Source organism: Microcaecilia unicolor, chromosome 14 (assembly GCF_901765095.1).
Source record: "Microcaecilia unicolor chromosome 14, aMicUni1.1, whole genome shotgun sequence".
Taxonomy (NCBI): Eukaryota; Metazoa; Chordata; class Amphibia; order Gymnophiona; family Siphonopidae; genus Microcaecilia; species Microcaecilia unicolor.
In genome coordinates this window covers 4,258,547-4,277,775 of record NC_044044.1, presented here as the reverse complement: position 1 = coordinate 4,277,775, position 19,229 = coordinate 4,258,547, and the positions used below count along the sequence as shown (strand labels likewise).

At 40.7% G+C, this 19,229-nt stretch overlaps 1 protein-coding gene across 1 annotated transcript in view; it reads right to left on the bottom strand.

The window, feature by feature from the left end:
• Nucleotides 1-18,981, bottom strand: part of LOC115458169 (vomeronasal type-2 receptor 26-like) — a 42,927-nt gene extending 23,946 nt beyond the window's left edge. The window contains exons 1-3 of the mRNA XM_030188027.1: nt 18,862-18,981; nt 17,336-17,365; nt 7,319-8,140 (exon numbers count right to left, since the gene is read on the bottom strand). Coding sequence (XP_030043887.1) covers nt 7,319-8,140; nt 17,336-17,365; nt 18,862-18,981 — 972 coding nt within the window. The remainder of the gene's footprint in view (nt 1-7,318; nt 8,141-17,335; nt 17,366-18,861) is intronic.
• Nucleotides 18,982-19,229: the final 248 nt, after the last annotated feature.

Below are 19,229 nucleotides of genomic sequence, written 5' to 3'. Positions count from 1 at the left end.
ATAAGATTCAATTAATGAGAAAAGAGTTGGGAGAGAAGAATTGGGATTAGTGATATATAATAAGATATCATCAGTATATGCTGATACTTAATAAATTGAGGAATTAAATTGGAGACCAGTTATTTTTTATTGGGAATTAATTGAGAGTAGAAGGGATTCAAGAGCTATATTGAAAAGATAATGAGAGAGAGGGCATCCCTGGCAAGTGCCTCTGTTTAAGTGGATATAATCAGAGAGATGATTGTTAGCTATAATGCATGCTATCAGGTTAGCATATAAGACTTTTGTTTTCTCTATGAACGCTGCACTAGCACCAAATCACTTCATAATATGAAAAAGTTATGACCATTCTACTCTGTCGAATGCCTTTTCGGCGTCTAGAGCAAGGGCCAGAGCTGGTTGTTTAAGGGATTTGGCAATATTCAGATGGAAAAAAATCTGGAGTTATCTGTGATGAGTATGCCAGGCATAAATCCTACTTGGTCAGGGGATATGATTTTACTGATAATCTTTTTTATTATTAGCAAGGATTTTTGCATAAATCTTGTAATCGGTATTCAAGAGGGAAATAGGCCTGTAGTTTTGAACTAGTTGTGAGTCTTTATTTGGTTTGGGAATAACTGTGATTATTACTTCAAAGAAGCGACTATTAGCTACTGTGGCTGGAAAAAGAAAATTAAATAAAGTGCTGAGAAAAGGGTTAAGAAGGGGTATGTAGGCTTTGTAAAATTCTACAGGAATACCATCAGAAACTGGAGCTTTATTTGAAGGTAAATCTCTGAGAGCTTGTGTAATGTCATCCAGCTCAATATTCTTCGTAAGACTTTCATTGTCAGATGCAGTCCATTGGGGACAAGAGAAAGTTATTTATATCAGAAAGGTCTCCACTAACATCTGATTGATAAAGAGAGGAATAAAATTTGTGAAAGGATTTTAATATATCAGATGATGAGGTAATGATATTGTTGTTTGTATTTTTTAATGAAGGTATTTGAATTTTATTTTTTTTTTCCATTTTAAATAATTTGCTAGTAATTTACTACTTTGGTTGCCTTCAGAGTAGTATTTGGATTTTGAGATAAAGATTTCTTGATTTTTTGTTCAGTAACTAATTTGTTGTAAGAGAATTTTATTGACATATAGTATTGAGAACTAATTTGTCATTAGTATGGAAATAAAGTTGTTCTTGTTCCTTAAATTTATTCTCTAAGTCTGCGAGTTTGCTGAGTTCTTCTTTTCTTTTGTATGAGCAAATGGATACGAGTTCACCTCTAAGTGAAGCTTTGAAAGCCTCCCATATTGTCAGAGATGAAATATCATCAGAGAGATTAAATTGGAAAAATTCAAGAATAAAATTTCTTAGTCGCTTTTGACCTTCCTCATCATCTAATAATTTCAAGTTAAGTTTCCAAATGGGAGATTTAAATGAGTTTTGAGTAGGATTAATGAATGAGAGTGTTATAGGAGTATGGTCAGATATGACAATTGGTTGAATTGTGGTCTCACAAACTGATGATATTTGAGAAGCAGAAATCAAAAAGTAATCTATACGTGAGAAACTAGAGTGGGGAGAAGAAAAATGAGTGTAATCTTTGGTAGTTGGGTGGCTAATTCTCCAGGTGTCGACTAAATGGTATTGAGTAATATTAGCTTTGGGAATGATTCTAAGACATAAGGTGTGTTTGTCCATCCAGATATCTAGAGGAAGATTAAAGTCCCCAGCGATGTAAATAGGTAGAGGGATAAAAGAGGCTATTATCTGGAAAAGGGAAATAAAGAATTCTGGAGAGTCACAGTTAGGGACATATTAATTCATTAAGATGAGTTGTTCATTGGATATTGTGATTTTGGCAATTATCCATCTTCCCTCTGGATCACTAATATGTTCTGTTATTGTAATATTTAGGTCTTTATGAAAACCTGTTTACGACCAACTGAGGGAGCATCTATAATGTGAGATATCCAGGGAAAGGTAGATTTGAAGTTGGCTACATTAAGGATGTGTGTTTCTTGTAGGAAAATTATTGAAGGCTTTAATTTTTTAAGGTGAGTGAATATTTTTTCCGCTTAATTGGATGTTTTAAACCATTTATGTTCCAGGAAACTAATGTTAGTGCATTAGGCAAGTGGGTATTAGCCACTATGATGAGGAGAGCTGAAATAAGTGTTGTAATATAGGAACAGATACCACAGATTGATTGAATACAGTAAATATGATGTTAGAAATGTGTGCCTCTGATATGTATTAACAATGAACGACATAAAGAGCAAAAAAAGCTCAATAAACATGTGAAAAAAAGTATAATACAACCAGTGACTGTGACAGGGGATTCCAGCATGGATCAATTCCTCCTAAGAATTGAGGATATTTGAGGGATTCTGTAATCTATGTTACAGTTAAATATAATATGCAAGGATGGAAAAATGAGAGAGGAGTAAGAGTTCTCAACTATTAGTTTGAGGAAAATGTAGGATTAGCAAGTGCAATGGGAAGTAATAATATTAAATGCAAGAGAGAGGATTCCTTCATGTTAAAAATAAAATGCATTAACATTTGTCCATTAAGAAAATCCTCAGTGGAGATTTTGGCATAGAGTAATCAATTGTGTAGCATAACAATAACTGCAAGATTTGAAGGTGAACATATCTAAAACAAAAGTGTCCTTTCAAAATTCCTGAATCAATGAATCAATTTTTAAAAAATGACTTATATATTACTGAATACATTAGGAACATTGGAAACGGTCTAAAAGCAAGGTGTAGTAATATGTGAGTAAGTATGCAAGTAACAGAATCTTATAGTGTTATTATATCAATTAGGCATAATCAAACAAGGAATACAAGTTCTTATTAAACATGAAATGGAGGTAAATTAGGAAAAAAGAAAGAAAATATATTCATGTTAAGAATTCTACAGAAAATTGTTATATCTAGACAAAGTCATGCATCAAAGCAGGTAGGAGGTTAAAATGAATGGAAATGGGAAATCTTCATATAATAACGATGCAAACATTTGACAAACTAAAAAACAATAAATGATAAATGCAGTGATAGAGATGATAGAGACACACCAAACCAAAAACAAAAACCAAAACAATTAGCTATATCAAAGCATACAATTGCTGTGAGTCATTAAGCATGCTTGTTATGGAGATTTAGCATGATGCTCAAAGGTGAGCTTGAAAAGAAATGGTGATAATCAAGTCATTAACAGATAGACTGAATCAGTGTGACATGCCTCTCTAAAATTTAAACAGCGCTGTAAAAAAAGAAGGGAGAAAACACAGAGGATATATTATGCCTTGCCTTAACTTTTATATATAAACTTATATAAACTTATTACATACAGACATAAATATAACCAATAATTTTATGGGTATATATAAAACACTGGCTGTTGAAACTAAGATGTGCGGCAACATAGTATCAACCCCCAAAGATAATAATCACTGAGCAAGGCAGTGAAAAGATGGGTTAAAAAAAAGGCAACAATCTCTACAGTCCCAAGGTAGCTCTGTTTTATCAAAGTAGTTAGGAATTGCAGAATTACTCTTATGAACAGGACATGACCTTTAAAGCAAGAGGTCAAAGAAGACATGGAGGGGCATAATCGAACGGGGCGCCCGTCCCAGCGAAGGGGCAGGGAAACCCGTATTATCGAAACAAGATGGGTGTCCATCATTTGTTTCAATAATACGGTTGGGGACGCCCAAATCTCCACATTTAGGTGGACCTTAGAGATGGTCGTCCTTAGAGATGGTCGTCCCCGGTTTTCGGAGATAATGGAAACCGAGGACGCCCACATCAGATATGACCAAATCCAAGCCCTTTGGTCATGGGAGGAGCCAGCATTCGTAGTGCACTGGTCCCCCTCACATGCCAAGACATCAACTGTGCACCCTAGGGGGCACTGCAGTGAAGTTCAGAAATTGCTCCCAGGTGCATAGCTCCCTTACCTTGGGTGCCAAGCCCCCCAAAACCCACTACCCACAACTGTACACCATCTCTAAGGTTGACCTAAATGTTGTGATTTGGGCGTCCCCAACCATATTATCGAAACAAAAGATGGACGCCCATCTTGTTTCGATAATACAGGTTTCCCCGCCCCTTCACGGAGCCGTCATGCGAGGACAGCCCCAAGAAAACTTGGGCACCCTGTTCGAATATGCCCTTCCACGTCTACCCAGCCGGTCCTCTTTCTTTTTTGCAGCACCCACGTGGTTTCTCCTCGCTCTTTCTCTCCCCCGTTCAGGCCACACGACTCTCACTTCAGGGCTGGCATCGAGTCCTGCTGAGTGCTCCACTGCTCCATTAATCACTACGCTACCAGTAGTGATACTGTAGCGATTGATTCGATTAGCAATCTCATCTGCTTCAGTGCCTGCGCCTCAGCCTTCCCTATCAGGGCTCCTGTCATTTGATGCATCACGCAACTTCTTGTTCCGCAAAAGCAGGGAATGTGCGGGCGGAACCCATAACATCACTATCAGTAGGGAAGCCTCGCTAAGAGTGGCTGTAATACTTTCCCACACCTACTAAATTCAGAAGGAAATTGTGGCACACCGCACATACATTGGATTTTAGGAGGAGAGGTGCTGACTCTGAGGCAGGTTTAGTTTTATATTATAAGTCAAAATAAAAAATAAATATTTTGTTTCATGCAGATCTCTTTTGTTTAAACATAACTAAATGGGCTATAAGCCCCTAATGCAGTCCATTGGTTTTTTATATTTTGTTTGTGATGACTTATACTGTGCCAAAATTGAAATTTGAAAACACTTATCTCTATCTGGTTGTTAATAAAAGGAGTTCATTGTGGCTGTACTTGAGAATTGTGATGTGATCCCTTGTTTCATATTGTTGACGGTCTGTAATGTTGTCCATATGGGTGGTATATTGGTGTATTAGGATCTGCCCAGTGTAATATTTATAGTACAGTAAGGTTCTCTGTATGTTTTTGCACAAGTTTGTACATAGTGTTTTGCAGTTGAGGGATTGTTGGCCTTATTGAGGTGACAAACATCAACACTTTAATTTTAGTTTGTCATAACACCAGACATGGTTTGGTTTTAGAATATTTTGGAGGATCTGGTGTTGAATTGAGTTTAAAATATGATATGTCATTTATGATATATATAAATTCATTTTTAGATGCACATAGAAGCATTACTTGTCAATAACCTGCAGCCCTTCCTTGGGACTCAGTCTCTTCTTCATCATGACAAATTTATATACTGAATACACTGCAAGAAAACTTTCACTTGCAATCCTTCAATCTCACTAATTAGAGTGGTACTTGTAACTTTTCACATTTGGGATGGGACGCCCTTCTCTCCCCTAGAGTAGATTTATGGCGATGCACAAGTAAATAAGGTAATTATGGATGTAAGCCCCACCCTTGGCCCCATCCCTAACCCCGCCCTCTTTAGTCTACCCAAACAGTTGGGCCACTGACCGCCTATGGGTTAAGTACTGCTGAATATCATGTGCTGGGATGCTCAGAAGGGTATAACTGGGCAGGAACCTCTTCTTCTGAGTATCAGTTGATATGGTTTTCTTGTTATTTAAGATTTAAAATGGCATGAGAAGACAAGGGAAATGTTGATAATTTCCTTGTCATTTTACAACTAATGCACATTCACAGACTAACCTCAAGTTGCATGCTGCTTTAGCATTCTGGGGGATGCACAACTCCAGAGTACCTACCTCTAGTGAGAAAATTTTACGGCTCCTCTGGAGGTGTTGGAAAGGAGGAAAGCACAAGCAAGCAGCTGCTTGTGCTTCAAATATCCCGCCACCCCCGCATGACCCCATTCAAGCAATTCCCTGGTGATCTGGTGAACTCCAAACCCCCCTGCACCCCTGACAAAATTCCCTGGTGGTCCAATGGACCCTGAACCTTGTACCTCCTGACCTTCTCCCACACCACACCCCCGACAAATTCCCTGATGGTCCAGTGGACCCTGGACCCCCCCCCCCCCTGTGCCTCCTGACCCCATGCACACCTGATAAAAATCTGGTGGTTCAGTAGACCCTGAACCCTCTCTGGATCTCCTGACTCCTCCCCCCCCCCCCCCCCCCCACACACACACCCTGACACCTCTAAAAAACTCCATTGGTTGTTCAATGGACCACACCTAGGGCACCCTGGCAAATGACCCTAGTGGTCCAATGACCCCCCTCCCCTCTTGGGTACCATAAAAAAGTTGGGGCAAGAGGGCAGGAGCAACACCTTCTCCCTCATGCCTTGGGCCCCACCACTTTCAAACTGGAATCACCCAGCCCCTGCCCGGTATATTCTGTGATGCACCAGGTGGGGCTAAATACCATAGTAGAAGTTTTTCTCCTTATATGGTGTTTAGCTCCACCTGGTGCATCCCAGAATGCACCAGGCAGGAGGTGGTACCACCATTTTGAAAGCAGCAGGGCCCAAGGCAGGAGGGAGGATGTGTTGCTACTGCCCTCCTGCACAACATTTTAAAGGTACCAGTGAATAGAGGGGATCACTAGACAACCAGAGTAATTTGCCATGGTGCAGGAGAGTACAGTCTGCTGGACCACCAATAGGTTATTTGGAGGAGGGGGGTGATGAGATCCAGGGTCTACCCAGCCACCAGGAAATTTTGTCAAAGGATACAGGGAGGTTGGGAGGCATGAGGCAGGTACAGGGTCCACTGGACCACAAGAAAGTTTTGGCAAGGGGTGCAGGTAGGGATCGTGAAGCCCAGAGGGTGGAGTCCACTGGACCACCAGAGAATTTAGTCAGAGAAGTAGAGGGTTGGGGGGTCAGGAGGCAGTCCACTGTACCACCAGGGGTATTCGTGCAAGCTGTCTAATGCATTTGATAGCTTCAAGTCGTGAACAGTGACCAATGTATGAATGGGAATCTATGCATCTCATTTGCATAGAATCCCCTTTGTGCACTGGTCACTGTTTACAACTAGGTAAATTTTACTAAGGCAGCTGTATTGTATGGCTACCATTGTGCATTGGGCTGTTAGACATTTAGGCCAAGACCTCATAGCCCCAGACCCCTACCCCAATGTGGAGAAAGTCAACAGAAACATAGTTCCAGGCTACGTAGGGTTTCCCCTCTATCCAATAGGAATTTTTGCAGTTTTCCTACTATTGATTTTAGTCCATTCTACAACAGTTAGAAAGATTCTTGTATGCAATTTTCCTCAGAGATTTCGATTAATATAGTGTTTGTTGTTTTATATTATGTACATCAATAATCCACAATATTTAGTAACAATAAATTTTACTGTAAAGAAAAAGAACATTATACTTGCTAGAAAAATGAACTTGGAGGGTTTACCTGCCATGGCTGAAATTCCATGTTAAGACTCTCCCCAAATTGGGACTTGGTTGTGTACATGTTGTGTAAAGCATGAGCCAGGGCATAGACCATGTTATAAAGATTATAAGAAAACTGGAAATGATCCATATAAAACTTTGATGGAGGTAGGTTAGACAGTGTCTCCTGTCCTGTGCAATTGTTCTTATTCCTAAATGCATGTTTATAGGGCAACTCACAATCAAAGGCAGCTCTCCAGGTAGACTGTAAGAGAGATGGCTCCGAGAATGTGTAAGGGGTGAGATTTTGGAGGAAATGTTTGAAACCTGGAATGTCTCTTGCAGGGATGGTAAACATTAGGGAACGATTGGCTGTAATACAGAAAGAGCTATTGAGGGTATGTATCTTCAGAACGGATGACGACTCCACAGAGAAGATCAACAGTTTGCTGTCAGTAATTTTGAAGGCAGAAGAACACAGAAGAATTTTAATTGCACTACTGGTACTATGAATAATAATCACGTTGGCTTTTGAATTTTTAATCCTGTCAGAAATCTTATCCAATACTTTTTTTAACATTTTTGGTACAATTGGAATAAAGTTTGGCATTGTTTCCACAAACTCTACACAGCTTCCACTCCAGATAATTGCCCTCTTCAGTCTCTCACTGTGCATTTTATCATTCTTGTCATTGGAGGTGAGAATCCCCACCCAGTTCCATCCAAAGAGTTTCAGAAGCTGAATCATACCATGGTATTGAGAATAATCATTTGGAAAAGTGTGATAGAAGAATGGGAACTCAATGTGGCCATTCAGTGATGCTTCTGTAAATCCATAACTGATCTAGAATGACAAAGGTCAGAGGTCTTAACTCCTGCTTTGGAGATTTTCTACAAATCACACAATTTTTACAGTGAATCAACCAGATAATGTAATGAAATGTCATACAGAAAAAATTAACACCTGCATTTTATGACTTGGTACCCAAATTAATCCCTGCATAGGTAATAGAGTGCTCGCCCTTACAAGCATATGATACACACCTATGCATGCAATGTAGTTGAGCATTAAACAGCCTTATATAATTTACATGCACAACTTGCAAAGTACTAAAATGTAACAAACGTTCGAAGGATCAAGGCATGAGCAGGTCAAACATTTACAGAATAATGTAAGTTACGTGCTAAAGTGCCACATTTAGGCATGAACATTTACACCTACCACTGACATGGGGTAAGTGGGTGCATCTAAATATAGATGCATAGATGACAGTAAATGATAACCGAAAACCATGTCTCTTTCACACATGCAAACACAGATAGCCCTCACCCAGTATATAATAGTGGCCTAGTGGTTAGGGTGGTGGACTTTGGTCCTGGGGAACTGAGTAACTGAGTTTGATTCCCACTTCAGGCACAGGCAGCTCCTTGTGACTCTGGGCAAGTCACTTAACCCTCCATTGCCCCATGCAAGCCGCGTTGAGCCTGCCATGAGTGGGAAAGAGCGGGATACAAATGTAACAAAAATAAAATAGATACTATTGGAGATTCTACATGGAATGTTGCTACTATTGGAGATTCTACATGGAATGTTGCTATTCCACTGGAGATTCTACATGGAATGTTGCTATTCCACTAAACATTCCATGTAGAAGGCTACGCAGGCTTCTGTTTCTGTGAGTCTGACGTCCTGCACGTACGTGCAGGACGTCAGACTCACAGAAGCAGAAACCTGCGCGGCAACATTGGTGATCTGCAAGGGTCAACTTCTACATGGAATGTTGCTAGTGGAATAGCAACATTCCATGTAGAATCTCAAATAATAGCAACAGTGGAGGAGTGGCCTACTGGTTAGGGTGGTGGACTTTGGTCCTGAGGAACTGAGTTCGATCCCCACTTCAGGCACAGGCAGCTCCTTGTGACTCTGGGCAAGTCACTTAACCCTCCATTGCCCCATTTAAGCTGCATTGAGCCTGCTATGAGTGGGAAAGCGTGGGGTACAAATGTAACAAAAAAAAAATAATAATAAGTAATCACAAACTAAAAATAGAAATGCGTGGACAAAAATTAAACTGAACTCCCAAGAAGCCAAACTCTGCATACATTTAACACCAGTGAAAGAGAAACAGTGATGCATCTCCATCTGTTCTTTGCAAAATATAAAGATTGCAGATAATATAATGCCATCAATACATCACTACTACTACTACTATAAATCACTTCTATAGCGTTACCAGTCATACGCAGCGCTTTACAATTGAACATGAAGAAAGACAGTCCCTGCTCAAAAGAGCTTACAATCTAAATCAGGACAAACAGACAGGATCAATAAGGATAAGGGAAGGACAAACAGAAGGACACAAGGATAAGATAAAAGTGATGTCAGGAGTCGAAAGCAGCATCAAACAGGTAGGCCTTTAGCCCGGATTAACAAATACAATTAAATGGAAAATATAAGGATACCATTTTATTGAACTTATTAGATTTTTTTTATTTAGCTTTCAGGAGCCAAAATAACTTTTCTTAGGTCAGGACTGTATACTTCTGTTATGGTGTCCTGAAATGACCTGAGGAAGGAAGTTTTTTTTTTTATCTCCAAACGTTAGTTAAAAATGTATTAAAATTACTCCAATGAATAGATGTCACCTTATTTCAATTTTCTATTTCTATTTATTAATATCTACTAAAACAACTACCATGCTACTTTATTCTAAAGTAAAAATAAAATTGTTTTTTTTCTACCTTGGTTGTCTGGTCATTCGGGATCCTTTTACCAAGCTACGGTAAAAAGGACCCTGTGCTAATGGTGGGGGGGGCGATTTTTGCCGCACATTGTGGCCCTTTTTACCACAGCGGGTTAAAATAAAAAAAAAAAGAAAATGTTATGGCCACATGGTAGATTTCATCCACCATGTGGCCGTGCAGGAGGGAGCATTTAATGCCACCCATTGAGATGGTGGTAACCAGGTAGCACGTGTCGCTGCCTATTTACTGCCAGATTATAGAAAATAGCTAGCCATTTCCCCTAGTGCAGCAAATGGTGCACACTGGGGCTGGAACTACCACTGGTGGCCATGTTGGGCCGGCGGAAGTCCCAGATTAGTGTGTGGTTAATCCCGCATTGGGTTTACCATCACTCTGTAATGAGCCCCTTACTTTTTCTAATTCTGTTGCTCCCAGTCTCTAGTTTCTGCTTTCCTTGTCTTTTCTTCCATCTTGATTTCCAGTCCATTTTATTACTTTTCTCTCCTTTTCCTTCCAGCTTTCTTCCATTTATTCTTCTGTCTCTCTGTCCAGGCTTAATTCTTTATTACTATCTAGTTTCAATTTCTCTTTTTTTTTTTTACTGTCTACCTACAGCTTTGTATCTCCCTAACCCCAGCTCTCCTATTCCACTTCTTTTTAGTCCCTAGTCTCTTAATAACTCTAACCTTTTCCTTCCTCCCTCCCATCCAGCATCTTATTTCCCCTCCTCCATTCAGCATCTGCCCTTTTTCTTGCCCTCTTTTCCATCCAGTATCTGCCCTTTCTCTGTGCCTCTTCCATTTTCTGTTCTCTTTTCCCCTAGCAGCTTCATTCTTTCTCTTCCCCTTGCATCTAGCATTTGCCCTCTCTCCCTCTTCCATCCAGCATCTGTCCTCCTCTTTCTCTCTCTCTCTCCTTCTATCTAGCTTTTGTGCTCTTGCTATCCCTCCTTCTTTCTAGCTTCTGCCCTCTTCCTTACCCTCCTTCTATGCAGCAGCTTCCTTCTTTCTCTTTCCCCTTCCTTTCAGTGTCTGCTCTTTCTCTCTCTCTCTTCTGTCTTCCATCCAGCATCTGTCCCCTACTCCCCCTTTCATCCAGTGTCTGCTCTCTTTCTCTTCCCCTTCCATTCTGTGTCTTCTCTCTCTCCCTCCAGCATCAATTATTTCTTCCCCATCCATGATTTGCTCCATATATGTTATGTTCCATGTATGTTACCATGTATGTATGCACCTTAAAGCAACACAGTTTGTAATTCTATTATCCGGAAATGGCAACCGCCATTACGGCAAATGTAAGCCACATTGAGCCTGCAAATAGGTGGGAAAATGTGGGATACAAATGCTACAAATAAATAAATAAATTCAGGGTCTGCCCTTTAACTTTTCTATCTTCAGTACAGTGTCTTATTTCTCTCTACATCTAGCATTTGCCCCCTTTCTCCCCTTCCATCATCTGCCCTTCTAGCATCTGTCCTCTTTCTTCCACCTTCCATTCAGCATTTGCTCTCTTTCTCTCCCCCTTCTATCCAGGTGTGCATTCTTTCTCTCCACCTTCCATCCACTGTCTTCTTTCTCTCCCTCCAGCATTTGTTCTTATTCCCCCTTCCATTCAGTGTCTTCCCTCTCATTTTCCATCCAGTGCCTTCCTTCTCCCTTCATTCAGCACCTGCCTGCTCTCTACCCACCTACCATCTAGTGTCTGTTCTTTCTCTTCCCTTCCATCCATCATCTTCTCTCTCCCCCTCCATCATCTGTTTTCTTTCTTCTCCCTTCCATTCAGCATCTGCCCTCTCTTCCATCTTCCATCAATGTCTTCCCTCTCCCCATCCAGCATTTGTCCCGTTTCTCTCCCTTCCATCGAGTATCTTCCCCTCCTTCTTATATCCAGCACCTGCCCACTCTCTCCCACAACCTTCCATCCATTGTCTGTCTCCTCTCTGTCTCTGCCTTCCCACTGCCACCCCTGCCACTGCTTCTTTAAACCAGCAGTGGCAACAAAATACATCTACTTTGGTTGCCTTCAGAGTAGTATTTGGATTTTGAGATAAAGATTTCTTGATTGGCTTGTTCACTAACTAATTTGTTGTAAGAGTATTGTAATTGACATATAGTATTGAGAACTAATTTGTCATTAATATGGAAATAAAGTTGCTCTTGTTCCTACAGCTACTACAGAAAAGGTGGAGGAGTGGCCTAGTGGTTAGGATGGTGGACTTTGGTCCTGAGGAACTGAGTTCAGTTCCCACTTCAGGCCTTGTGACCCTGGGTTAGTCACTTAACCCTCCATTGCCCCAGGTACAAATAAGTATACAATATGTAAGCCACATTGAGCCTGCCATGAGTGGGAAAGTGCAGGGTACAAATGTAACAAAAATAAAGTTCTATTGTGTAGTGCCACACTATGCACAGGCACAGCTGCCAACTTCATCCTCTCTGAAATCACTTCCTGTTCTGGGGCATAGTCAGCAGCCATGCTTGTACACAGTGTAGCACAGTGCAATGGATGTATTTTTTTTCCCTCTGCTGGTTTAATGAGGCACAGCATCGGGGTGATGACAGTAGAGAGATGGGGAATGTCCAGGTGAAAATTTGTGGGATGCCAAAGCACCCATGGCTTCCTCCATTCTGATGCCTATGTTCACCAGCACTGCCCAATTTTAGTGCTGTTGAATATTAGGAGTTAAGCAGTCACAGGTGATTTGGCGAGGGGGGGGGGGGGGGGCAGGAGCTTCTCTTGCCTGCTACAATTGCTTTGAATATCGGGGGTATATGTTTATTTTTTAGGGCTGCCCTAATCCCACCCAGGATGCAACCAGATAATGCTCTCTTTCCAGATGCAAGGTTTTTTTTTAGTTTTAGTTGAGTATATCCTGTTGTTTCAAAATTGGGATTTAGATGATTATATAAATCAGTTTATAGTGATTAGTGTTTCTAAAATAAGCCCCTTAATTAGCGAGACAACTTGTTTCTTATTTTTCTCTTTGCTAGTAGTTTGAAACTGAAAAGAAGATGAATCAAAGAAATTACAATATCGGTAAAAAGTGGAGATGTAACCTTTGAAGGCAGATCCTTTATTAATCTCCTTCAGTAAAGGTGTACAGATTCGGTGCTATTAAAAACAATGTTGTTTTTTTTCCCAACATACTGCTAGCTGGCTGATACTGAACTGAGCTTGCTAAAGTTGAAGCAAAACATGGAATTGGTTAAAATAAAGCCAGCAGTGAATATTACTAGTAGATGCAAGGTCACACTGTACCAGAAAAGAGCGCTCATCCCCTCCCCTGGCAGAATTTGTGCCGGCTCGGACAAGGACACTTAAAGAATATACAGTTTGAGAGAGAAGACGTGTTGAGTCAGAACAGTGATAAGACCCAGGTCCTAGGCAAATTCCTGTACGAGATGGCGACTAGAAGTCTTCAGTAAAAGAACTTTGGACTTATTTTAAGATGCTGCGCTTTGTAAACATTCAGATATCGTGTTCTGTGTTCCAGAACATTCAGATACTGTGTTTCATTCTAATTACCCTACCCAGCCTCAATTATATGCTGGTTTTACCATTGTAAGTGCTAGCATTCAAGGTATACAGTGTAGATGTAGTTACCATAATCACACCATACTGTTCTCTTCCTGTCTCACAAAACTTGAAAATTCTTGGAGTCACCATTGATCGAAACCTCACTCTTGATGCCCACGTGAAAAACACAACGAAAAGGATGTTCTACTCCATGTGGAAACTCAAAAGAATAAAACCGTTCTTCCCGAGACACATCTTCCGCACCCTGGTACAATCAATGGTAATAAGTCATCTAGACTATTGCAACGCACTGTTCGCTGGTTGTAAAGAGCAAACTATCAAAAAACTCCAAACTGCCCAGAATACTGCCGCCAGACTCATATTTGGAAAAAACAAATATGAAAGTGCAAAATCCTTAAGAGAGAAACTTCACTGACTCCCAATTAAGGAACGAATTGCGTTCAAGATCTGCACGATTGTACACAAAATCATTCACGCAGACGCCCCAATATACATGTTAAACCTCATGAACCTACCTCCCAGAAATGCCACAAGATCATCCTGCAAATTTCTCAACCTGCACTTCCCCAGCTGTAAAGGACTAAAATACAAGCTGATGCATGCCACTACCTTCTCTTGCATGAGCATGCAGTTATGGAATGCACTACCTACAGACCTGAAAACAATCAACGAAATAACCATCCTTTGCAAAGCCCTGAATACATCCTTCTTCAACAAAGCCTACAACGAGAACCGAGAACCTCACTATTCCACCTCACCAACCTACTCAGTTATGAAAACCCACCTTCTATTACTACCCTAATCACTCCCTTCCTCTTCTCTCTTCCCTACTTAATCTCGGCACAATACTAACTGTATCTGATACCCTAGTATGATAATGTTAATAAAACTATGTAAGCCACATTGAGCCTGCAAATAGGTGGGAAACTGTGGGATACAAATGCAATAAATAATTAAATACCCTATCTAGCAGTCAGGTATGTTCTTAGCTGGTGAACCTAAAGTGACACCAAGTTGAACATCAAAGCCAACAGAGACTCTGTACTGATAGAAATGTAAGAACTGCTGTCATGAATTATGTTGCCGAAGCCCTTAGTCAATAGCCTCATGCTTGTCGCTAAGCATTGTCGACCTCTTGTCCTAAATACCATGTACTGAATACTGGTTTAACCACTGATTTCTTGATGTACATTCTAGTTAACCGCAGCAGGTTTCCCAGTGCGAAGCAAGTTAAGCTAGTTAAATGTGCACCACAGCGTATCAATGGAGGTGTAACACCAAGGATCTGAACTGGGGCCCAGAGTTACATGTGAGAGCGTGCATGTCAAAACTGAATTGTGAAGATGTAGTGTGATCTGACTGCTATTCAGTGGCTAGTTGCTGGTGTGCGTGTGTAGAATGCCATCTGTCCCTCCCTCCTGCAGGCACCATACGGAAAAGGCTGTATATGTTGGTATGTAAAATATGTGTAGATGTACCGTGCCCCATGAGTCAGAATGCTATTAATATAGCATAGTAACATAGTGCCAGGAGATAATGTTCTGAACGGTCCATCCCGTCCACTCAGCAGTCACATTCATTATCTATTCAAGTTTAAGTCAACAATAAGCATGAGATAATATACTTACTGGGGGCGTGTCAAGATGGCGGCCTGAGCGGTTGTGAATCGAGTATGGGGGATTTGCTGGTAGCCTTGCTTTCCCTTTTTTCTTACCTTAGCTGGAAATGCCCCATACCAAAAGGAAGGGGATAGTTAAGGGCCTGATGCCAGCGGCCCGAACTTCCTCCCTGTCCCAACAAACACTGGACCGATTCACGACGCCTATCCCCGTTACAATGGCGAGCGATGCCGATTTGGGAGCCGTTAGAGGAGCCATGACTCCCTCGGAATGGGAAATATCACTCTTGCCGCCAGATAATCGACCTCTGCCACCAGCGATTCCGGGGCGGAGAGAGGAGGATGAGTCTACTACGGAAGGCGTGTTAGACCAAACCTCAGACGGCACTAACTCCCCCCCCACCCCCACCCCCCCCGAACGCTGAGGAATCTTCTTTGGAGGGGAATCCTCCGGCGGAGATAAACCTGCAGATGATATGGAAGATATTGCAGGGTTTAAACCAGACGGTTACAAAATCTGCCCGGGTGACTTCTCAATTAGTAAGTAAAATTGATTTTTTGACTAATTCCCTTGAAAAAACCAAAGAGGAATCGATTATACAAACTGAAAAACTTCAGCAAGAAGTAAAATCCTTAAAATCTGTGACTGAATCCTTGGTAACAGACAAAATGGTAACACATAGGAAAATTGAACAATTTGAAAATTTTAATAGAAGGTTGAACCTTAGAATAATAAATTTTCCTTGGATTAAAGAATTGAGCCCTACTGAAATGTTCAAGAAGTATTTACAAGAAATTCTACTATACCTGGATTCAGCTATTCCTCCTTTCAATAGAATATACTATTTACCTATTCCTTCGCAAGCTGAACCAGGAGATGGTGGTAAGAAAACCAATTTGAGGAATATACCCCAGGATTCTCAAGCACAGTTGGACATTTCATTAATATTAGAGACATCTCTTTCTGAAATTGAACAACGTAGGACTCTTCTGATATCATTTGTTTTTGAGCAGGATTTGAATGCTGTGCTGAAGTTATACTTAAAAAATGCCTTAAACATTTTTTGTGGTCAAAGAGTGTGGATTTACCCGGATGTTTGTAAGACAACCCAAGATAGGAGAAAGATATTTCTTTCATATAGAAAAGAGACCCGAGCCTTGGGGGCAACGTATTTACTTGCCTACCCATGTAAATGTCTGGTTAAATATTTGAGTGTAAAATATACTTTTTTTGAACCGGAACATCTTAATGTGTTTCTAGAGATGAAAAAATTAGCCATTAAACATGCAGAGTAATTGATGTTATCTGATTATCAATAGATGCAAGAGTGGAAAGGCCAGGCCATATGTGTTTATTTTCTTTTTCTTCATTGAGATCTCCTATTATCTAAATCACTTCCCCCCTATTGTTAGAGTTGTGGTCTAATCAATTGTCTAACCTGTTCTTACCCGGCTTTAATGAATGTTTATGTAAATTTACAATATTATAATTATTGTGTTTATTGATCAAGTTATGCAATGTATTACAAATTGCATGTTTTACGTGTAAAAATTTAATTAAGTAAATAAAAAAAGGAGATAATATACTTACTGCTTATGAGTAGGAAAGCTAGGAATAACCATATGGTGTGCTACATGTCCCCCAAACGGTAGGCTGAATGTGTGAAGGTGCGGCAGTACCTGCTGACAAATTCTACATACCTATACTAAGGCAGATGTAGTGTGCCCTGGCAGGCCAGGAAAAGTTCACATCCATGCCATTATTCGCTGGCACCAAGCTGGTGTCGTCTCTCTGCCTGCTGCTTCTGAGTATTCTGTGAGTGGAGGCATACCTTCAAAACCATACTGAAGAGGATGTAAATTAGTGAGGGTAATACTCTCAATCATGTTAACAGGTAGCCGCTACCCTCAACACCAATACAGATATTCTAAAAGTTCTTAAGTAGAGGAACTGAATGGATTCAAGTGGTCATAAGTTCAGTGCCAGGAGGGTAAAGTGAAGAAGGGAATGGATACTGTGTTTTAATCCTATCCGGTATCCTGTTTATTCCTATATACGCATGTCCTTGGGATTTATTACCTCATCACCAAGCAATACATCCCGGGAAGTGTAGCACAGGTACTTGATAACTTTAAACTTACCAAAGGGTTACCAATAACACCGTGATGCATCTGAATGGACATAATGCACATAAAATTGCATTGAACAAACTTGGAGCTAATAGTTACCCCTTAATAATGAAACAACAGGGAGCAGTATGATATATCCATTGACCAGCACAAACATTCCATAGGCATAGATATTGTATGATGTCAGCTTGACCTTAATGTGCCCTCTAATGAGCAGTCCTTTGTAACCTTACAATCATATGGTTCCTTGGCAGTGTTTTGCTTGGGTGGTGTAGCTTGGCCACCTGTAGGCTCCCTGTGTTCATTTGGAGTGCATATCTCACTGCCGCCCTGGTTTTGTCCTTTAGTATGTCTTTCAATTTATAGTAATGGAATAAGGCCTCTATAAAGTTGTGGGATGTTCTAAAGCCTATGTATAGACAGAGAGAGTACTATATATATGGGAAATGTTTATCCAATGTATCTTTCATAGCATAAGAAACTAAGAGTAGCCATACTGGGTCAGACCAATGGTCCATCTAGCCCAGTATCCTGTTTTCCAAACAGTGTCCAAGACAGGTCACAAGTACCTGGCAGAAACCCAAATCATGGCATCATACCATACAAGGAGGAGGTGATCCACCGAGGTGGATGAACACTAACTCCCACGAGAGAACAACAGTTAGAGAAAAGTGGGAAGTGGATCAGTGACTCCAGGGAGACGGGATACTGATGTATAGAGTACCACTTTAATCACAGACTCCTTTTTCAATTTTTCTGATTGTGTGTTGAAGTCATCAAAATCTGAACAGGTCCTACATAACCTGAGGAATTGGCTGAGAGGTAAATTGCACTTCAGTGATGGATTATGGTGACTAGTATAGTGTAAGAAAACATTCCTGTCGGTTTCCTATATATTGTGGTTTGAAAAAAGTATGTTTGTTTGTTTTTTTAAATGGCCAAATCCAAAAAGTGTACATGATCTTCACTAAATTCCATTTTGAATTTAAGGTCTGGGTCCCTGGAGTTCAACCGCGTATGGAAGAGCCATAATGACTCAATATCGCCGTTCCACAGAATGAAAATATCATCAATATATCTTCTGTAAATCTTGATATTCTCCGAATAGACACATGTTGTCAGATGCAGTTGTTCAAAGTTGCCCACATATAGGTTAGCCAGATCGGGGGCCATGGTAGATCCCATGGCTGTCCCCTTAATTTGCTGATAAAAAGTATCTTGGAATAAGAAATAATTCTTGGTAAGAGCCAGAGTTGCAAAAGTTAAAATAAGGTGGTTAGGGATTCTTTTGTGTGTAGTCCTCTTCAGAAGGGTTGTTTCAATAATTTTGAGTGCTTCCATCTGGGGAATGTTGGTATACAGTGATTCTATGTCTAATGTAACCATAATTGTATCTGCCAGAGGTCCTTCATAATCTTGTAATATATTTATCATGTCTGTGGTATCCCGTACACAAGAGGGGATTTGAGGGACAAAAGGATGAATGAAAAAATCTACAAAAATAACAGAGGCTCCAGCACAGATCCACTTCCAGATACGATGGGTCTGCCTGGAGGATTCTCTAACGATTTGTCAATCTTTGGAAGCATATAAATGGTGGGAATAACTGGATGCTTAACCTGTAGGAATTCTTTTTCTTTCTTGGTGAGGAAGCCCATACGTGATGATATGTCTATAAGTTCTTTAATGTCCTCCTGCAGCTCTGGAGTCGGATCTTTTTCCAGGGGGATATGAAATTCGAGGTCTGGGCAAATTCAAGATGGCGACCTAGCAGGATGTGCGACTAAGACGCTCCCGAAAATTTGCCTCTACAATGGACTTTTTCCTGTTCAATCATGCCGAAAAGGAAAGGGAAGCCGAGGGGCCCACCCCTCCCGAAGCAGATCCCTTCCTTGCCTGGGCAGCA